This window comes from Cervus elaphus, chromosome 15, assembly GCF_910594005.1.
Source record: "Cervus elaphus chromosome 15, mCerEla1.1, whole genome shotgun sequence".
Taxonomy (NCBI): Eukaryota; Metazoa; Chordata; class Mammalia; order Artiodactyla; family Cervidae; genus Cervus; species Cervus elaphus.
Window position 1 is genome coordinate 69,298,787 of NC_057829.1, and position 19,865 is coordinate 69,318,651.

At 38.8% G+C, this 19,865-nt stretch overlaps 1 protein-coding gene across 2 annotated transcripts; it reads right to left on the reverse strand.

Moving 5' to 3' along the window:
* Positions 1-13,280: 13,280 nt before the first annotated feature.
* On the reverse strand, positions 13,281-16,927 carry LOC122709127 (transcription factor BTF3-like). 2 transcript variants are annotated; one of them, XM_043926267.1, is made up of 3 exons: positions 16,598-16,927; positions 13,616-13,682; positions 13,512-13,558 (listed from the first exon to the last, which is right to left on the reverse strand). In XM_043926267.1, exons 1-3 carry the CDS (start codon positions 16,925-16,927, stop codon positions 13,512-13,514), a joined length of 444 nt encoding a protein of 147 aa, XP_043782202.1. The 2 variants fall into 2 exon arrangements, with proteins under 2 accessions (XP_043782201.1, XP_043782202.1); XM_043926266.1 differs by having other exon boundaries at positions 13,281-13,682.
* Between the last annotated feature and the right edge of the window lie 2,938 nt (positions 16,928-19,865).

Consider the following 19,865-nt stretch of genomic DNA (forward strand, 5'->3'; position numbering starts at 1 on the left):
AATATCGGCACCAATAGTAGTGACTGTAGTTACAACTACTGTGACTGTCATCACACTGGTTAGCATGTTCTCGATGTGTATGCATGTGCCCGATACTGTGCAAAGTACTTTATAGACATTATCCCTGACCCTGCTACATAAAAAATTCAGCCCATTTTGCTTATGGGGAAATGATGTTTCCAGAGTGCAAGTAAATTTCTCAAGTTCACATGGCCATTAGATAATGAAGTCATGTTCTGAATACAAGTGTATGAAAATAAAGCTGATACATACTCGCCCTGCAATTTTATTTGGTCATTTTATTCAGTCATTTTATTCTAGCTTGTCTTAAGTAACTTTGATTTTGGTTATGGGGATTTATGAATCATTTTCCCACAATTTTTGCCCCCATCCCCCACCGGTGGAGTAAGCCTCCCAGCACTTCTCTTTTCTTTCCACTGCCTTTCTGTCCATTGAGCTTTTGAACACAGGGTTCTGAGCACAGCAGTTGTTAAGTAAATATTTGTTAACTAACTTTCCCTTTTTTATTCATGTAAAACATTTCCCACAGCGTTCACTACTCTGCCAATTACCTTGTTTCAAGTCTCAAAGTTACTCCATAAATTAAAATTTAACAGAAGGCTGACACAATCTACCAAAGCTTTGTTCATTTTCCCAACTAAAAATGGTAAAATGCACCAGTGAAGTACTAAAAGTGAAAAAAGAAAACAAAGAAAAAGATTTATGATTAAGTAGGTAAATACAAAACTTAAAGCTTACAGACATCTAGCCAAAGAAAGGAAAGAAACACAAGCAAATAAATAGAAGATTTGTAAATGAAAATACGCAATGAAGAATTAAAGCAGTTTGACATTTCTCAGAGTGAAAATTCTGTTGGTCTATTATACCAATGGAAGAAGGTAAATATACATTTTCTTCATTTCTAGTTTTTATCTAAGGTTGAGAAATGAAATTATATTTGCTGAAGAACTTAGAGACTGCTGGCAATATTTTCACTTGGGTTATTAAAAAAAAGAAGAAAATCTCTTCAAAAAGAGAAGATTTTTACCCCTGCAATAGCTCTTTTTAGAAAACTGCAGCTTTTAAAATGAAAGTTCAACAGATGATTTTAAAGCTTGAAATTAATTTTTAGAGTTATATAATTTTTAGTGGTTGTTGGCTGGTATTTCCACTCAGGATGAGAGATTAAGGAAGGGTGTCACAAGGCAAGCAATAAATGACACTCTGGAACAGCCAACTCTGATCAAAAAGAAATAAGAGAGAAAAAATCTGCTTTGGCTTGTCTGTATAGCTTGATCAACACATGGGTCCCCAGAAGCTGGGGCTTTTAAGTCAGACTATAAATGAAGTCACTCAGTCGTGTCCGACTCTTTGCAACCCCATGGACTGTAGCCTACCAGGCTCCTCCGTCTATGGGATTTTCCAGGCAGCAATGCTGGAGTGGGTTGCCATTTCCTTCTCCAGGAGATCTTCCCAACCCAGGGATTGAACCCAGGTCTCCTGCATTGTAGGCAGATGCTTTACCACTAGGGGCTAGCAGTTGACCCATCAGTCCCAGTGTCTTCAAAGTTAAGGCCAGCTCTTTAATAAGTCCCACTTGCATTCAACTCTCTTCCATACAATATAAGGTAAGATAAAGAGCTAGAAAGTGAAAGAGCTGTGCAAGAAAATTTTATATCTAAGCAAGAAATAACCAAATGAAAATAAAAATTATCTTACACTTAATCCTAGGTCTTTATTTAAAAATATAAAACCACAAATCGAAAAATCTTACTCATCAGTTCAATTACTTAGTTTCTCTCTTTCACTTGAATAAATGGCAAATGATAATAATGAAGCTGAAAGCTTCTTTTTTTGAAATTGGAAGAAAGTTGCACTCTTTGGGTGGGTGCACAAGCCTCTGTGAATTGAACAAAACATAGACTGGACCATTTGAAAGCATTATGAATGTGAGAGCTGTATCTGTGTGTGAGTATACAAGGTGTAAGTCGTTAAAAAAATAAGGCACATACATTTAATACGAAAGCCAGTGAAATATAGAAACAGAAAATTTTGTATGTAGAAATGTAAAGAAAGCACAGAACATGAATACATCCATACCAGCTGCACTGTCACGTACATTTTGAACCTTGAGCGTAGCCTAGGTGATGTGTCTTAGACCAGTGGTTCACAGCAGTGGCAATCTTCCATTGTCTATCCCCTCCCATCCCAGAAACATTTTTGGCTGTCAAAACTGGCAGGGGGGTAGGGATTGTCTGCCACTGGCAACTAATGAGTCGAGACCAGGGATCTTTCTAAATGTCTTACAATGCATGGGGCAAACGACCAAATGAAAAATTTATACAGCTCCAAATGTCAAGAGTTATAGGTTTGCAAAACTCTCGTCTCGTTTATACAAAATTCCAAATAGCCTGGGAAAAAAATAAGAGAAAATCATTGCAATGAGGCTTGCTTCTCCTTCTACCTCCAGCTTCTTTGTAATATAAGTGAGAAAGCTGTGTCAAGACATCAGAGGCTGACAGACATAGAGTCAAAAAAATTCAAGTCCTGTAGGTGCCCCAAATGAATTCAGGGCATGTGTAGTTCAACCTAGATAAATCTTGTCTAATCAGCCAGGGAGTTAGGAGGTGTCGGAAATCGTCTTTCCCCAGAAGCTCTGTAGTCCTCTAACTTCTGACTTCTAAGCCTCTGTAGAAAATACTCTCTCAAATCCTTTGGACTACATGTGTTATTTTGCATTTTAGCTGACCATCCACAGGCTCAGGATGAGGGAATTTCTCATCTCATTTGAAAATATGCAAGGAGCATATTAGGTAATTGCCTAAATTACCACCTGCCTGTTTCCATTGTAAAGACCTACTGTGGGCTTCCCTGGTGGCCCAGACAGTCAAGAATCTTCTGTAATGGAGGAGATGTACTATTTGAGGAGGTGAGAAGCAGTGAATAGCTACAGTGAAGTAAAAACCACAGTGAGTGCTGGTGCATGGTTGATTACGCTGCTGTGGCGTGCTCTCTCTGGGTGAGTCCCACTGCCACAAGCAGCCATTATTTTCAGCAGAAATAATGGAATTGCCAGTTAATTCAGGCAAAATCCTAACTCGAAGTGTCTCTTCAGTACAGAGCAATAAGCAGATGCTCTTTGCTGCTGAAAAGGTATGAATGTTTTCTGGGAAGGGGGCTGTCACCCTCTCTATATCACACTGCAGTAACCTCAGTGTCTTTGCTTGACCTCTGTCAGATCCAGCACTGAACTCAAATAACGTGAATCTCTATAGTGGAAAGAGTATAGAAGGGGAAGAGGCAGAAATAGATCCTTCCTAAGAAGGATTTCCTTCTTTTACACTGCCCATTGCACAAAACACCATAAGAAAACCATGTCACGAGCATATCAAGTTGAATTTTGTATTCCACTAAATTTCTTGTCTAAAGCTGAGAAGTTGAGAAATTTACTAGAGTGGGTCCTGGGCAAACTAATTTCCAAAGTTAAGGAAAGCGTCACAGTCTATTCGTGGAAACGTAAGGAATAAGGTGAGAACAAGTCTAGCAGTGAGTTGAACTCACATGACTTTATGGTGGGCTTCTCTGGCGGCTCATCTGGTAAAGAATCTGCCTGCAATGCAGGAGACCTGGGTTGTTTGATCCCTGGGTTGGGAATAACCCCTGGAAAAGGGAACAGCTTCCAACTCCAGTATTCTGGCTTGGAGAATTCCATGGACTATTAGAGGCCACAAGGGTGGTTCTCAAACTTTGGTACACTTTATAATCACCCAAGGAAATTTATAAAACACCGAGTTCCTAGGACCAGACATGGGGATTGTGATTTTAATTGGTCTGTGATAGGACCCAATTATCTGCATTATCCAAATGTTTCCCAGATGATTCTAGTGTGGAACTAGACTTGAGAACCGCTGGAATAGTGTGGGCCCTGGCAGAGAGTAAGGGTACTACCTGGGAACTTGTTAGAAAAGAAAATTATTGGGTTCCACCCCAGACCTGCTGAGTCAGAAACTGTATGAGTTGGACTCAGCAACCTGTGTTTTATTAAACTCATGAGGCCATCCGGATGCATACTAAAGACGTGCACATTAGAACAATGAGTTGCTTTGTTTCCTTGACTTTCTTTACCCTCTTATCCCACCAGTATCCAATATAAGTATTGGTGGCCTCCTTTTCTTAGAACTATTTTTTTTTTAATTTTACTGGAGTTTAGTTGATTTACAATGTTGTGTTAGTTTTAGGTGTACAGCAAAGTGATTCATATATATATATATATGTATGTATACATATATATATATTCTTTTTCAGACTCTTTTTGCATATAGGTTATTATATAATAGTAAATAGAGTTCCCTGTGCTATACAGTAAGTCCTTATTGGTTATCTATTTTATGTATAGTAGTATGTATATGTTAACCACAAACTGCTAATTTATTTTTCCCCACCGTGTTTTTTTTTTTTTTTTTGGTAACTGTAAGTTTGTTTTTGAAATCTGTGAGTCTGTTCCTGTTTTGTAAATAAATATGTCATTTTAAAAATTAGATTCCAAATATGAGTGATGTGATATTCATCTTTCTCTGTCTATTTCACTTAGTATGATAATCTATAGGTCCATCTGTGTTGCTGCAGATAACATTATCTTGTTCCTTTTAGTGGCTGGGTAATATTCCATTGAATATATGAACCATATCTTCTTTATCCATTCCTCTGTTGATGGACATTTAGGTTGCTTTCATGTCTTGGCTATTGTCAGTAGTGCTGCAGTGAACACTAGGGAGCATGTGTCTTTTTGAATTACAGTTTTCTCTGGATATATGCCCAAGAGCAGGATTTCTGGACTTTATTTTTAGTTTTTTAAGGAACCTCCTTACTAGTACCTCCTTACTCCTCACTATTCTCCATAGGGTTTGTATTGGCCCTGTTTTTTCAAAGCTCCCAGAGTTGTAACCTATTTCTCTAACCTTTACAACCGGGACCATGTAACCCATATTTGAGCCAATACCATCCCTGCTGCTGCTGCTGCTAAGTCACTTCAGTCGTGTCCGACTCTGTGCGACCCCATAGACAGCAGCCCACCGGGCTCCGCCGTCACTGGGATTCTCCAGGCAAGAACACTGGAGTGGGTTGCCATTTCCTTCTCCAATGCATGAAATATATCCAGCTTAAAATAAATAGTAATGATAATGGATAGTTAATAAATATTAATTGCAAGGGATCATCACTTTTAAGTGAAAGCTTCATCCCAACCATATACAACGGTCTCATCATCATCTTCCACTTTTCCTTAAGGGGGGTTACTTGGAAGGAGACAAAATTCTTTCAGATAGAAAGATGACTATTTGCTATTCACTAAGGGTCAATGCCAGGCCTGGAAGTTATAGCTACCCTACTCTTCTTGATCCACAGATAAAAAAAAATTAAAAAAATAAAAATAAAAAAAATAAAAGACAGATTGCCCACATCACCACGTGCTGTGGCTGAGTGGAAGGAAAATAGTCTGAGATTTGGATGTGGAGGGAACTTCCCTGAAAATTAGAACTCCATAGAAGAAAAATTGAGTAAAAATACTTCCTTTTATACTCAATGAGGATTATTAAAATAATGCCTGAGGCTGTTGACACTGGACAAAACCTTGAGACTCGCCAGGAGGGTTTTTAACTGCTAGGACAAGAAGACATGTGTTTCCCACTACTGGTTGGGGGTCAGTGAAGTGGTGATAGGAGGACATATCTTCCTGGGCTTTAGATTTTAGAAAGTCAGAGGTGGCAGAAATGCTGGTACTTGGCCAGGGTTAAGTGATGAGAACTGTACTCTTTAAGTAGAGCATATTTCGCCTCTGGGTTCCTTATAGAATAGATGTGAAGCTCTAGGAATCAGTGACTATATCCTAGTAAAAGTCCCAATTACTGCTGCGTATGGAGTCAGTGCAATCACAAATGGTTCTTTGGGGAAGTGCGGGTAGAACACATTGTGTGTTTGTTACTACACACCTGCCACCAGATTGCAGAGTCTGATCTCTAACAGATTAAATAAAAATTAAATTAAAACAAAACAATCTATGAGTTTGCTGCCTGGCATTAAACTTTTATGAAAACAGATGGGTGAGCATAATCTCTCAGAGGAACTCATCCAGGCTGAGGCACTTTCTTCAAGCTGCAGGTGTAAACATTTCAGGAGCCCCCGGGGTCTCCTTTTGAAGAGCAGACGCAAAAACAAAAATCTAACAGAGAGAATTATACCCTATATGGTTCCCAGCACTAGGTATTTGCAAGTAAAGAGAAAGATAATCCATGTATATTTCCATACTACATGGATGGAACATGCAGATTCATGTCTATTTGATTCATTGATTCTTCATGTCCATCAACAAAAGTTTTAATTGTGCTTTAATCTTTCTTGTGCATGTACAGGCTTATATGCCACTTCTTTGAACAGTCCACAAATTATAAGAGGCCATCAAAGAAGAGAGGGGATTCTAGTAAATTAGGTCTGTTTCATAGATTGTGGGCTCTGCAAACAGGAAAATATCTCTGAATGCTGGCTTTATAATGTAACTTTACTACATTGGGTGATATTCAAATGTCTGTTAATTTCCTCATCTACAAAGTTGGACTGTTTTAAGAATTATATAAGCTAATACCTGTAAAACAGTCAGGTCCATGGCTATGATATAAATGTGTAAATACTGTTGATGGTGATGACAATTTGAGGGGATTAAATTAGAGTTTTCAAGTCCTTAAGCATCCACCAAGAATTAAGATGATAATCATTTTTATTTACATTAATATAGATGGTAAATCTCCTGAGGATACAATAATCTAAGTCAGCACAACTATTTTAATAATTGTACTTTCAGGAACTTAGATATGTTGCAGGTGTGGTTAAGTTTTCTAGAACTTAAACCTATAAATTTGAATGGTGATCTAACAGTTAATATAGAATATGTACAGAGAACAATTCATGGAGGAAAAAGACACAAGGTCACTTTTGGAATAACATCTACCTCTCTTCTCTACATAAGTTATTACTGGGAATCTATTTTTAATTTGTCATTTTAATCTTATTGTTGCTTGTATTAAGTAATGTGTTACTCCCACATGTTCATGACTTGTGAAAAGGAAGCACATATTAACTACTATTCTAAATTGTATCCTTGCAGGCACCCTAAAAGGCACTGTTGTTTCTAATTAATTCAGTCCAGATTTATTGAAGTCTTACAAATGTGCAATATATTGGAATGTAAAAGGATGTTGGGTCATGGTTCCTTTCTTAAAGAAAATATTTACTAATATACATATAATACAAGGCAGAATAAGATCAGAACTATAGATATAGAATGCTGGAAATTGGAAGGCAGGACAAGTGACTTCAACCTGGTGATATTAAAAATTATAAAATGAAAGATAAGAAATTTTAAGGAGCTTTGAAAAAAGAGCATAGATTGTTCTAGGTGAGACAGAGGAAGAACACACAGGTAATTCTCACATCGGGAAGAGCAAAGGTATGGCAGTGGGAGAGAACAGTCATATATAAAACATTCCAGTTTGCTGGATATAGATATAACATTTCAGACCATCCAAGCTGAGATTAGATTATTAAAAAAATCTGGTAAACAATATTCACCCAAAGTCAGCAAGGGATGAGAAAATTTAAAGATGTAAGTGGGAGAATGATCAGTTTCACATTAGGATGATGAAGAAAGCTAAAGATAGGATATCTTGTGTCAAGTGCATCGTTACTTCGGGCAAGACGTAATGGGGATCAAAGCTAAGGGAATAATATGGAGGCAGAGACATAGAGAAGGACTAAAAGCCCTATGTTATGATTACTGAAAAAGGATTCAGTGAGAAGAGAGTGAGAAATAAGACAACTTCCGAGTTTCATTAATGACCTTCCCAGTCCATCCTTGTGGTCAAGAATGCTGAAGGTTGTGTGAAGGAGGGAGGATACATGTAAAAGTCCTTCTGGGCCCATTCAGGGATGCATAGCAGAAACAGGTTGAAAAAATGTGAATTTCAGGGAAGAGTTGGCAGCACTACAGATTTATTAAATCCATTTAGGGTTTCACAACAAACAGAGGAGAGCTGAAGCCAGAGAGGATTCATCACCAAAGGATAGTGTGTTGGGCTACCTTTCTTTATTTTCTTGGGCTCCATAATCACCACGGATGGTGACTGCAGTCATGAAATTAAAAGATTTTCTCCTTGGAAGAAAAGATATGATAAACATAGACAACATATTAAGCAGAGACATCACTTTACCGACAAAGGTCTGTCTAGTCAAAGCTGTGGTTTTTCTAGTAGTCATGATGAATGTGAGAGTTGGACCATAGCGAAGGCTGTGGCCAAAGAATTGATGCTTTTGAACTGTGGTGTTGGAGGAGACTCTTCAGAGTCCCCTGGACAGCAAGGCGATCCAACCAGTCAGTCCTGAAGGAAAGGAAATCAACCCTGAATATTCATTGGAAGGACTGATGCTGAGGCTGAAGCTCCAATACTTTGACCACCTGATGCAAAGAGCTGACTCATTGGGAAAGACCCTCATGCTGGGAAAGATTGAAGGCCAGAGGAGAAAGGGACAACAGAGGGTGAGAAGGTTGAATGGCATCACTGACTCAATAGATATGAGTTTGAGTAAACTCCAGAAGATGGTGAAGGACAGGGAAGCCTGGCATGCTGCAGTCCATGGTGCCACAGGGCACATACTTAGTGACTGCACAACAACAAAACCTTGCTTATATATTTTGAAAAATGAGGCTCTCAAAGGTCTAGTGGATAGTGCTCAAGGCTGAAGAGTGAGGGAAGATATTAACAGAAAACACATGTAAAAATAACAACACTACACTAGTACTGCAAATCAACAAAGGCAGCCAGCAGCAGATCATTTATTTTGAGTAAATATTGGAAGATAGGGAGCAAATGAAGTCGGATTGAAAAGTAAAATGAAGCAAGGAGAACTCATAGTCACCCACTGAGATGCTAAGCTTCAAGTCGGCAAACATACAGAGCAGAAGTGGGCCTTGAGCAGTGCTCAGGGTAACTGACTGTGAACTGTTCTCAAAACAACTGAGCTAGTTGCATGCATGTTCCTCTCACTACTCACATGCATATGGGAATCTGGCTCCTAGAGAGAAATCTATAGTGCTACTTGCCAAAGAAAAATGTGTGATCTTTCTGGAGAAGAGTCCCAGTGTGGGTGACAAGGTCTGAGACAGCACATAATTCAGACCTTATACCACAGTGAGGGAGGCGGTTGTTGACTCCACAATCCAGAGTAAAGTATACCTTAGTCTAGAAATTCTGGGCACCTGCCTGCCTGCCTTTCTTTTCCACACCAAGCCCATACAGAGAAAACTGGTTGTGGTCCTGTCTAGCTATAAAAAGCAATTAGACTTCTGATTCACTTAATGAAGCCTCAAATCAGCTGAGTCAAAGTAACAGAAAAATGAGGGAGGGATGAAGGAGATGGAGGGAAAGTGAAGATAAGGTGATAGCACTGTGGAAAGGGGAGGGAAGGTGGAGATTGAAGAAAAAGTGGGTGGAATTAGAGAAGCAGCTACTGGAGTGTGCTTGTGCTCATCCTTTGACACACACCAGAATCACCTGCATGGGTTGTTGCACCAGCCCCACCCACAGAGAACTTGATTCAGTGGGTTTGAGTTAGGATCTGAGAGTGTGCTTCCCAAAAATGTTCTCAGGAGATGCTGATCCAAGGACAAATTTTGAGAAGCAAAGGTCTAGAAGGTTGGAAAGTTTTAGGTTGGGAGAGATCTGTGAGCCAGGAGTAGGGGTTGCTGATTTAATACGGCTTCATTGGAAGGACTGACGTGGAAACTGAAGCTCCAATCCTTTGGCCACCTGATATGAAGAATTGGCTCATTGGAAAATATCCTGATGCTGGGAAAAATTGAGGGTGAGAAGGGGGCTACAGAGGATGAAATGGTTGGATGGCATCACTGACTCAATGTACATGAGTTTGAACAAACTCCGGGAGATAGTGATAGGCAGAGAAGCCTGACATGTTGCAGTTCATGGGGTTGCAAAGAGTCGGACATGACTTAGTGACTGAATAACAACAATTTAAGGAGCTGGTAAAAGTTGGTCAGAGGGCCAGAGTGGCTGATGAGGAGTAAGGACTAGGTAGCCCCTTGAAGAGTGTATACGTTTCCTGTTTCTGCTGTGACCAATTGCTAAAATGTAGCAGATTAAAAATAACACAGATTTATTCCCTTGTGGTTCTGGAGGTCAGAAATCCAAAATCAGTTTCAGTTTCACTGGGCTAAAATCAAAGTATCAGCAGGACTGTCTCCTTCTAGAGAGTTTGAAGGGAGAATCCATTTTCTTGCCTTCCTCAGTACCTAGTGGTCATCTAGAAGTATTCCTTGAATTGTGGCCCTTATTTCTATGTCAAAATGCATCACTTTAATCTCTGCTTCCATTATCACCTATCCTTCTCCTCTGAATCTGTGTTGATTACACTGGACTCACCTGGGTAATCAAAGATAATCTCCCTATTGCAAGATTCTTAACTCAGTCGCATCAATAAAACCCCTTTTTTCAGTAAGGAAGCATTCATAGGTTCCCAGGATTAGGACATGGACATATTTGATGGAAGGAATTATTCAACCTGCCAAAAAAGATATTCAACATAGTGACCTTTCCTTTGTGCAGCCCTCTGGGTCTACACTATTGCCCTGAACTAAGACGTGAAATTAAATTACATCAAGCTCAATATCCAGACGTCATCTAGTTCTCTCCCACCTTACCTCAAAGCCTGTTGTTCTTAAATAATCAAAGCATCTCTTCTATATTTCAGAGTAGCAGCATCTGTATGCTTGCTATTCAGTTGATTCCAAATATTGATACAATGCAACTTTAATCCAGACCAGTTCTAACTGGAACACTCATTTTAGAAGTTTTCCTTCTCTAAATAAAGGGTGAATGATAAACCAAACAGACAAGCAACTCTCTTTGGTGGACTTTATTAATACCTTTCAGGGCTTAGTTCAAAAATAACCACCATTAATGATAATAAAAGGGACATGGCAAAAGAGAATGCTTAAGGGTTTGGAAGTCCACAGATACCATTATTGAACTTATTAAGGCAAGAGTAGGGAACTCATCCAGTCATCATCAGATCTCCTTCTTCTTTTGGGATCATTATTTTCTACAGTTTTTTTCATGTACACATCAAACTGACTTCCTTTATTCCAGGTATATAATTGGCCATGACATAATTTCATGCTGTTTTTTCTCCCCTTCTCTATATATCCTGACTTGTTCTTACTTCTCAGACCCACTCGCTGACTTGGATGCTACATTCTAGGTAACATATCTTTTTTTTGTCCAATTCTGTTTTTTGAGTTTGCTTTCTCCTAAAAGAAGACAAGAGAGTAGCTGTATATGGGAAAACTGGTCAACCACTTGTAAAAGAATGAAACTAGAACACTTTCTAACACCATACACAAAAATAAACTCAAAATGGATTAAAGATCTAAATGTAAGACCAGAAACTATAAAACTCCTAGAGGAGAACATAGGCAAAACACTCTCCGACATAAATCACAGCAGGATCCTCTATGACCCACCTCCCAGAATACTGGAAATAAAAGCAAAAATAAACAAATGGGACCTAATGAAACTTAAAAGCTTTTGCACAACCAAGGAAACTATAAGCAAGGTGAAAAGACAGCCCTCAGATTGGGAGAAAATAATAGCAAACGAAGCAACAGACAAAGGATTAATCTCAAAAATATGCAAGCAACTCCTGCAGCTCAATTCCAGAAAAATAAATGACCCAATCAAAAAATGGGCCAAAGAACTAAACAGACATTTCTCCAAAGAAGACATACAGATGGCTAACAAACACATGAAAAGAGCTCAACATCACTCATTATCAGAGAAATGCAAATCAAAACCTCAATAAGGTACCATTACACACCAGTCAGAATGGCTGCTATCCAAAAGTCTACAAGCAATAAATGCTGGAGAGGGTGTGGAGAAAAGGGAACCCTCTTACACTGTTGGTGGGAATGCAAACTAGTACAGCCGCTATGGAGAACAGTGTGGAGATTCCTTAAAAAACTGGAAATAGACCTGCCATATGACCCAGCAATCCCACTCCTGGGCATACACACCGAGGAAACCAGATCTGAAAGAGACACGTGCACCCCAATGTTCATCGCAGCACTGTTTATAATAGCCAGGACATGGAAGCAACCTAGATGCCCATCAGCAGATGAATGGATAAGGAAGCTGTGGTACATATACACCATGGAATATTACCCAGCCATTAAAAATAATTCATTTGAATCAGTTCTAATGAGATGGATGAAACTGGAGCCCATTATACAGAGTGAAGTAAGCCAGAAAGATAAAGAACATTACAGTATACTAACACATATATATGGAATTTAGAAAGATGGTAATGATAACCCTATATGTAAAACAGAAAAAGAGACACAGATGTACAGAACAGACTTTTGAACTCTGTGGGAGAAGGTGAGGGTGGGATGTTTCGAGAGAACAGCATCAAAACATGTATATTATCTAGGGTGAAACAGATCACCAGCCCAGGTTGGATGCATGAGACAAGTGCTCGGGCCTGGTGCACTGGGAAGACCCAGAGGAATCGGGTGGAGAGGGAGGTGGGAGGGGGGATCGGGATGGGGAATACATGTAAATCCATAGCTAATTCATGTCAATGTATGACAAAACCCACTACAATATTGTAAAGTAATTAGCCTCCAACTAATAAAAATAAATGAAAAAAAAAGAGTAGCTGTATAAATATTTTGCATAATATAATCTCATATATAGAATATTTGACTCCTGTATTCTGTCAGAGGGTGAAATGTGGCTGCTCATGAGAGGCTATGTCACACAATGGTTAGAAATGAGAGCTCTGTAGTGTACTACTGTCTATTTTGAATTTTCAGTCCCTTGAAAGCAATGCCACCTTAGACAAGTAATAACCTTACTTTTTCAGGCCTCATTTCCTCTTCTGTAAAATAGGGATAGTCACCATAGTTACTTCATAGAGTTGTTATAGGGATCAATGAGATAAACCATAAGAACTGGCACATTGCAGGTGCTCAATAAATATTAACTTTGAATTTTAAAGCTGGGATGGACCGTCTTTTGAACATCCTGAGACTGCCATAACTGATACAATGTGTTGGTTAGTAGCCTACCCTGTGATCATCACTATATCTCTAGAGTAACAGTAATCAGTTTATTTCACATAAGAGCACATTTTATTTATTTATTTATTTTTTATTTATCTTTGTCTCAAACTTTATTCTTAGGATTCTTCAGCTTCATTAGCTGCAAAGAATGAATTGTATATAAGCAAAAACTGAAAAGAGCTGCAGTGTCCAGGGGCTTAGGCTTAAAAATATTAGAGACCTAAATTTTATCAGATCCATAAACAAAATTTTAAAAAGCAGTCATAATATAAAATAGCAGCTCCCAGTAACTTCTTCAAGATTTGTCTTCTTCAGAAGTTAACTAAATTCAGTCTGCTTCATTCTTGGAAGCCTCATCAAAATTCTCCACAAGATCTGGAACTTCATCATCATCCTCCTCTCCAGTGGCAAGTGGTGCTTTTCCATCCACAGATTGTTTGGGCACAGCTTCAGCCAGTTTCCTTAAACTGGTCAGACTGTCGGCACCAAGCTGGTTTAACTTTCCAAAACTGACAAGGAAGAAATAGAAGATCTTAACAGACCCATCACAAGCAAGGAAATCGAAACTGTAATCAAAAATCTTCCAGCAAACAAAAGCCCAGGACCAGATGGCTTCACAGCTGAATTCTACCAAAAATTTAGAGAAGAGCTAACACCTATCTTACTCAAACTGTTCCAGAAAATTGCAGATGAAGGTAAGCTTCCAAACTCATTCTATGAGGCCACTATCACCCTAATTCCAAAACCAGACAAAGATGCCACAAAAAAAGAAAACTACAGGCCAATATCACTGATGAACATAGATGCAAAAATCCTTAACAAAATTCTAGCAAACAGAATCCAACAACATATTAAAAAAAATCATACACCACGACCAAGTGGGCTTTATCCCAGGAATGCAAGGATTCTTTAATATCTGCAAATCAATCAATGTAGTACACCACATTAACAAATTGAAAGATAAAAACCATATGATTATCTCAATAGATGCAGAGAAAGCCTTTGACAAAATTCAACACTCATTTATGATTAAAACTCTCCAAAAAGCAGGAATAGAAGGAACATACCTCAACATAATAAAAGCTATATATGACAAACCCACAGCAAGCATCACCCTCAATGGTGAAAAATTGAAAGCATTTCCCCTGAAATCAGGGACAAGACAAGGGTGCCCACTCTCACCACTACTATTCAACATAGTGTTGGAAGTTTTGGCCACAGCAATCAGAGCAGAAAAAGAAGTAAAAGGAATCCAGATAGGAAAAGAAGAAGTGAAACTCTCACTGTTTGCAGATGACATGATCCTCTACATAGAAAACCCTAAAGACTCTTCCAGAAAGTTACTAGAGCTAATCAATGAATATAGTAAAGTTGCAGGATATAAAATTAACACACAGAAATCCCTTGCTTTCCTATACACTAACAATGAGAAAACAGAAAGAGAAATTAAGGAAACAATACCATTCACCATTGCAACAAAAAGAATAAAGAATAAAATACTTAGGAGTATATCTACATAAAGAAACAAAAGACCTATACATAGAAAACTATAAAACACTGATGAAGGAAATCAAAGAGGACACAAACAGATGGAGAAACATACCGTGTTCATGGATTGGAAGAATCAATATTGTCAAAATGGCTATTCTACCCAAAGCAATCTATAGATTCAATGCAATCCCTATCAAGGGAATTTTTCACAGAACTAGACCAAACGGTATTTTTCACAGAACTAGACCAAAGAATTTCACAATTTGTATGGAAATACAAAAAACCTCGAATAGCCAAAGTAATCTTGAGAAAGAAGAATGGAACTGGAGGAATCAACCTGCCTGACTTCAGACTCTACTACAAAGCCACAGTCATCAAGACAGTATGGTACTGGCACAAAGACAGAAATATAGATCAATGGAACAGAATAGAAAGCCCAGAGATAAATCCACAGACCTATGGACACCTTATCTTTGACAAAGGAGGCAAGGATATACAATGGAAAAAAGACAACCTCTTTAACAAGTGGTGCTGGGAAAACTGGTCAACCACTTGTAAAAGAATGAAACTAGAACACTTTCTAACACCATACATAACAATAAACTCAAAATGGATTAAAGATCTAAATGTAAGACCAGAAACTATAAAACTCCTAGCGGAGAACATAGGCAAAACACTCTCTGACATAAATCACAGCAAGATCCTCTATGACCCACCTCCCAGAATATTGGAAATAAAAGCAAAGCTAAACAAATGGGACCTAATGAAACTTAAAAGCTTTTGCACTACAATGGAAACTATAAGTAAGGTGAAAAGACAGCCCTCAGATTGGGAGAAAATAATAGCAAATGAAGAAACAGACAAAGGATTAATCTCAAAAATATGCAAGCAACTCCTGCAGCTCAATTCCAGAAAAATAAATGACCCAATCAAAAAATGGGCCAAAGAACTAAACAGACATTTCTCCAAAGAAGACATACAGATGGCTAACAAACACATGAAAAGATGCTCAACATCACTCATTATTAGAGAAATGGAAATCAAAACCACAATGAGGTACCATTACACGCCAGTCAGGATGGCTGCTATCCAAAAGTCTACAAGCAATAAATGCTGGAGAGGGTGTGGAGAAAAGGGAACCCTCTTACACTGTTGGTGGCAATGCAAACTAGTACAGCCGCTATGGAAAACAGTGTGGAGATTTCTTAAAAAACTGGAAATAGAACTGCCATATGACCCAGCAATCCCACTTCTGGGCATACACACTGAGGAAACCAGATCTGAAAGAGACACGTGCACCCCAATGTTCATCGCAGCACTGTTTATAATAGCCAGGACATGGAAGCAACCTAGATGCCCATCAGCAGATGAATGGGTAAGGAAGCTGTGGTACATATACACCATGGAATATTACTCAGCCGTTAAAAAGAATTCATTTGAATCAGTTCTAATGAGATGGATGAAACTGGAGCCCCTTATACAGAGTGAAGTAAGCCAGAAAGATAAAGAACATTACAGTATACTAACACATATATACGGAATTTAGAAAGATGGTAACGATAACCCTGTATGCAAAACAGAAAAAGAGACATAGAAATACAGAACAGACTTTTGAACTCTGTGGGAGAATGTGAGGGTGGGATATTTCAAAAGAACAGCATGTATACTATCTATGGTGAAACAGATCAGCAGCCCAGGTGGGATGCATGAGACAAGTGCTCGGGCCTGGTGCACTGGGAAGACCCAGAGGAATCGGGTGGAGAGGGAGGTGGGAGGGGGGATAGGGATGGGGAATACATGTAAATCTATGGCTGATTCATATCAATGTATGACAAAACCCACTGAAACGTTGTGAAGTAATTAGCCTCCAACTAATAAAAAAAATAAAAAATTAAAAAAAAAAAAAATAAAAAAAATAAAAGCTAAAAAAAAAAAGATGCTGGGGAGCATTTCAGTCAGTTGCTTTGTCTCAGCGTGGCCTGTAATGGTGAAAGTGTTTGCTGCCAGAGATGCCTGAACTTTAGGGTTGTTAAAGTGAATCACTCTTCCTTGATTTGTGAACTTATTCACCTCTTCAGTACCAGAGATATTGTTTACCCCTAACTTCTTTAAAGAGAACTGAAGTTTTTTGTCATCTGCTGGGGCTGTTCTATGAACCACCTTCTTCTTTCTGTGAGCAGTTCCTTTCCCACCAATGCGCACTTGTGCCTGCAGTTTGGTGAGTTTCTCCTGGTTCCTGATAGTTTCTTTCATGTCGTTGGAGCGGAAATGGGGCTGTGTGGGGGACTAGGGTTGGCGCTCAGGTGGTCTCCGGCAGACCAGCTGAGGTTAGGCGCACACAGGCGGGGACACAAGATGGCAGCTAGAGCAAGAGCACATTTTAAAACATTGCTCAGATTCTCCAAAACAATTTACAGAGAGATAGTTGCCATCATTTAAAATGACATTATGAGTTCACACTATATATGTTTTCAGAATGATAAAGTATAGTCTTTGTAAAATAATATAAAACCCTTAATTGCATCTCCTCACATATAACAAGCAAGCATATATTTCAGTATCTTACATGAGAAATATATTTCACCACAACAGGATAAAGATACAGAAAATCTCGGAGGGGGAATTACTATTTAAATGGTGGCTTAAAGCTCAACATTCAGAAAACTAAGATAATGGCATCCAGTCCCATCACTTCATGGCAAATAGATGGGGAAACAGTGGAAACAGTGGCTGACTTTGTTTTTCTGGGCACCAAAATCACTGCAGATGGTGATTGCAGCAATGAAATTAAAACACACTCCTTGGAAGGAAAGTTATGACCAACCTAGGTAGCATATTAAAAAGCAGACACATTACTTTGCCAACAAAGGTCCATCTAGTCAAGGCTATGGTTTTTCCAGTGGTCATGCATGAGTGTGAGAGTTGGACTATAAAGAAAGCTGAGTGCTGAAGAATTGATGCTTTTGAACTGTGGTGTTGGAGAAGACTCTTGAGAGTCTCTTGGACTGCAAGGAGATCCAACCAGTCCATCTTGAAGGAGATCAGGCCTGGATGTTCATTGGAAGGACTGATGCTGAAGCTGAAACTCCAATACTTTGGCCACCTGATGCAAAGAGCTGATTCATTGGAAAAGACCCTGATGCTGAGAAAGATTGAGGGCAGGAGGAGAAGGGGATGACAGAGGATGAGATGGTTGGATGGCATCATCAACTCGATGGACATGGGTTTGGGTGGACTCCAGGAGTTGGTGATGGACAGGGAGGCCTGGAGTGCTGCAGTTCATGGGGCCGCAAAGAGTCGGACCCGACTGAGTGACTGAACAGAACTGTCATCCAAAACTATTAGAGCACACCATAATCCCTTGACATTTTTTTTTAGTCTATAAGTTATGGCAATATTTTATTGTTTAAAATGAAACTTTTAAAAGACTGGCCTCTCTCAGTAGAATCAAGAAAAGGAAATAATCAGATATGATTTTCTCTACCTTCCAAGCAAGAAAATTGAAGACATGGTGAAGTTATCCATCCCAAATAAGATAAAATCTTTTTTTATGGTATAGCAACACCTTTAAAATTGAAAATAGGTATTATCAATGTAAAAACAGTGAAAAATGTATTTGAATGACGAATTTAATGAATTTCCTTGCTCTCAATTCATTTGTAGATAAATATAACCTCTTTGTTAAGGCTTATAGAATGTTTCCCCTTTATTTTTCCAGTTTAAGTTCAAGTGATCAACAAAGGGACTTAGATAGATTTTCATTGTTTGCCATTTACGAGGTGGGAAAAATAAAAGAAGTATTTGATATTGTTTGAATCCATTTCTTGGTCTCTAATAAATTCCCCAGTGGCTTGACATCTTGAATTACCACCACAATTATTCCCTTGGTTTTCTAAAATTGAATGAATATAGGACGAAGAGAAAACTGAAGTGTTTCCCAGTTAAGTAACACCAGAAACCCATGCCCATTGGGGAGGAAAATCTTATAAAACAACTATGGCTGAATGTCAAGACTACTGGTAAGTAGTTTTATGAATCTTTCCCCTCCAACATGTTATATAGATTCCCAGTGTTATTTAATTGGAAAATACTTAATCCAACTTTCTTGTGACTCCAGATTAGCTCAATTTCAGAAAATACCAAAACTCAGGGCATTGTAATCTGACATCACTGTATTGTCTCCTCCCTGCTTCCATTTCCTTGTTCTAATATTTAAGAGCTCCCCATAAGAATCTATGCTCCATTACTTTGGCCACCTGATGTGAAGAGCCGACTCATTGGAAAAGACCCTGATCCTGAGAAAGATTGATGGCAGGTGGGAAAGGGGGCAACAGAGGATGAGATGTTTGGATGGCATCACTGACTCAATGGACATGAGTTTGAGCAAACTTTGGGAGATAGTGAAGGACAGGGAGGCCTGGCTTGCTGCAGTCCTTGGGGTCACAAAGAGTCAGGCATGACTGAATGACTGAAGAACAACAACAACATATGAATCTGTATCCCTCATATTATAAACGAATGGAAGATACATAAACTAATGTAATGGCAGATACATAAGTTAAACATTTTAACTGTAAGTAGCTCAGTGTGTTATCCAACCCAGGGGCAGGTACAGCTGATCATCATCAGAACACAGTGCTTATACTGAAGTCATGAATAAGAGAAGAGAGAGTTTAGGCATCAGATTCACAACAGAGTGGTATGGTGACAAATACAGTGGAATCAGAGTCAGACCTTAGGTCTATCTAGCCCTAGTTTCTCTCTTGCTAGCCGTGTACCTCAGATGGTCACTTAATTCTCAGAATCTTTATATTTCAATTCTGAAAATAAAGTCTCATCTTTTGTTCCATCCTATGTGCATAATCATTTTATACAAATATAAATGTAAGTATTTATTGCATTTATATTGCAATATACATGAATGTGTATTCATAAATAACTGTTATTGATGTAAATGTACTTCTAAATACTTATGACTGTCATGTTGTCATTATACTAGTTAAGAAAGTACTCAGACAACACCCTATGCCAGTCACTGTGTGTGTGTGTGTGTGTGTGTGTGTGTATGTGTGTGTGTGTGTGTGTATACTCAGTCGTGTCCAGTTTTTTGCTACCCCATGGACTGTAGCCCACCAGGGTCCTCTGTCCATGAAATGTTCTGGCAAGAATACTGGAGTGGGTTGCCATTTCC